The sequence below is a fragment of the Montipora foliosa genome, chromosome 1 (genome assembly GCF_036669935.1).
Source record: "Montipora foliosa isolate CH-2021 chromosome 1, ASM3666993v2, whole genome shotgun sequence".
Classification (NCBI taxonomy): Eukaryota; Metazoa; Cnidaria; class Anthozoa; order Scleractinia; family Acroporidae; genus Montipora; species Montipora foliosa.
In genome coordinates, this window is record NC_090869.1 from 42518844 (window position 1) to 42521343 (window position 2500).

The 2500-nt window shown below is 37.6% G+C and overlaps 1 protein-coding gene across 3 annotated transcripts in view; it reads left to right on the forward strand.

The window, feature by feature from the left end:
• LOC137998919 (nibrin-like) overlaps positions 1-2319 on the forward strand; it is a 15867-nt gene extending 13548 nt beyond the window's left edge. For all 3 annotated transcript variants that reach the window (XM_068844769.1, XM_068844762.1, XM_068844777.1), the window contains 4 exons: positions 54-218; positions 908-1024; positions 1459-1508; positions 2111-2319. In XM_068844769.1, coding sequence (XP_068700870.1) covers positions 54-218; positions 908-1024; positions 1459-1508; positions 2111-2153 — 375 coding nt within the window. In that variant the 3' untranslated portion in view covers positions 2154-2319. The remainder of the gene's footprint in view (positions 1-53; positions 219-907; positions 1025-1458; positions 1509-2110) is intronic.
• The last annotated feature ends 181 nt before the right edge of the window (positions 2320-2500 follow it).

Here is a 2500-nt window from a genome sequence, read left to right on the forward strand (position 1 = left end):
CTCTTATGACAGTTCAGGATTGGCATCTTTGTAATAGCTGGTTTATTTTTTAGATGTCCCTGAAGACTGAATTTGAAGATGATGCTGATCACTTACCACGGAATCTTGTTGTGGTTGATCATGTATGTCTTGTAGTTCAACCATCTGTTGCCTTGTCAACTGCCAAGTACTCACAAGAAACTATCACAGCTATCAAAAACACCAAAAAGTTCAAGAAGGTTTGTGGAAATACTGCTATTGGCTTTAAAGTTATTAGTAAAAGTGTCTTCATAGCTTCTTGTAAAGTGGTGTTTAATAAACGACGGGGAGTGTTTTATCGGATTTTAGACCTGCGAGTTGATTGAACGGCTTCAAAAACATTCCACGAAAAGCTTGCCCCTCTGGAGTCTGAACAAAGGTTCAAATTGTAAGATGTGAACAGAATACAAGAAAAACAAGATATACCTTGTTAGTATGCTTTATATGAAGAAATCGAATGAGGAGTGTTTCTTGTGAATTATTAATGAGTTTTTGAACTAAAAGTACTGGATCACGGATATAATATTGCCACTTTGAAGGTTTTTGTGACCTACGATGAAGCAATCGGTTTTACAGTTTGTTTTCCCAACGTACATCCTGTGAAAATACGCGGTATAGTATTTTCTATCAAATATGAAGATATTTAACAAATAGTGCCAAAGGCTGAAAGATTGTCCGAAAAGTGAACAGTTGGCCGAGAAGCGATTCTTTAAGGGTGACTGTGAAATTTTGAGGACAATCTTTCAGCCGATAGCATTATCCTCCGATATACCAACGCAGGATATATGTTGAGTACGCGCGACAAATATTGAGCGCGCTATGACCATATTTGGACATTGTCACAATGTGTTGAATAATAATAGGAAATCACATTTGTTTTACGTTTCAGCAATTTTACCCAGGTTCTCGTACCAGTCTTCCCCGCATCATTGGTGGTAGTGACTTGGCTATATACCAATCTAGTGAGCGCTTGAATAAGGATGACTGGTTTATGGAGGCAAGACAGGTACACTTCACTTAGTAATAAGTTCCTGTATCTTTCATTTATGATCTTTTATGATAGAGAGGTTAACAAGATGAAAAAAAGGCAAATACATATATATATATTTAAAAAGAATTGTGTAATTGGTGGCTTAAGCTCTAACAGGATTACCGGAGCCGTTAGACCTGTACATGTTCAGTTCATTGTATTGTGTTCATGGATTCTGCTAGACAATTAAAAATACAATCACAACGCAAGCTAATGCATTCTACCGACTCCTAAGCGCGGGTAAATGCATCATTCAAAGTGCAGTAAGCTTTGTTCTTTTTCTTTGATTGGGTGAAGATGTGGTGCCAACTTTCAACTCCGTCAATGGTAAACAATGCAACTGCAAAATTGCCATCGAGAACTAAGAGAACTTGCGTATAATTTTACCTTTTTATTGTCTTATAATCAAGGCCGATGCAGAACGTCAAAGGGAAGAGAGAATGGCTGAGGAACTCTTCAGGTATTGGCACTTTATCTTGTTAGGTTTGTTTTGTTTTGTTTTGTTGGTCAGGTATAGGATAACACGAGCGAGGGGGAGACGTTACAAACGTTCTCGCTTTCTTTAAAGGGGCAGTTTCAAGGTTTTGCGCATGTCCAAGCTTTGGCGCTATCAGTAGCAATTTGTTTTGGTTCTTACTGAACCAGATGATGTTCATTAATCATAGAAAGTACTAAAGCAAATACACTGAATTACTGAGACCCAACTTGCGGGTTTACACAGAAAATATCAAATTTAGGCTTGACCATCGAATTTATTGCACGGGTCGAACGTTTTATTCGACGCACGAGTTATCTATTCGCTTGCAGTAGGTTCATAACACAAAGGAAATGATTGCAAAAGTAATTCCAATGAATAATTCCACTTCTATGGCATTGTTTCCGATTCCTGCATCAGTGCTTGCGATTGTTTCAATAACAACGGAATTAAAGTTGCTGACGTGAGACTTTGCCCATACGCAGAGACGTGAAACCTTCCCTTTAATTTACTCAAAAAGCCATCTCTTCACAGGTACGTTGCTATTTATGTCATAGCCATTGACCAGATGTTATGCTTGATTTTAGGTGGGAAGAAAGACCTGTGAAAAGTAGAAGAACAAATAGATGAGCCCGTCATACTACACTTGTTATGTAATACAAACATTGTATAAAAAAATATATAGTAGACGTTGATTTTTTATTACTCCTTTGGTGTTTTAACAGTGGAAGTTGCACTAGGCTATAAGTGATTGTCTAAAGCAGGACGAATATTAAAAGGTCAAGATTAGTCCAAAGTGCGTCTGTTTGCCTGAGTGAATCTTTCTTTCACAGTTTCAGTAATAAGAAAAACTAGTAAGCCTTGTTCTTGTTAAAATGTAATTTACACGTCATCTGAGTAAGAAAAACAGAATATCGAGTTCATCCCCTCCCTTCCTTCTACCTCTACTCCAAAAAAAAGAGTGGTGTACTCCTCAG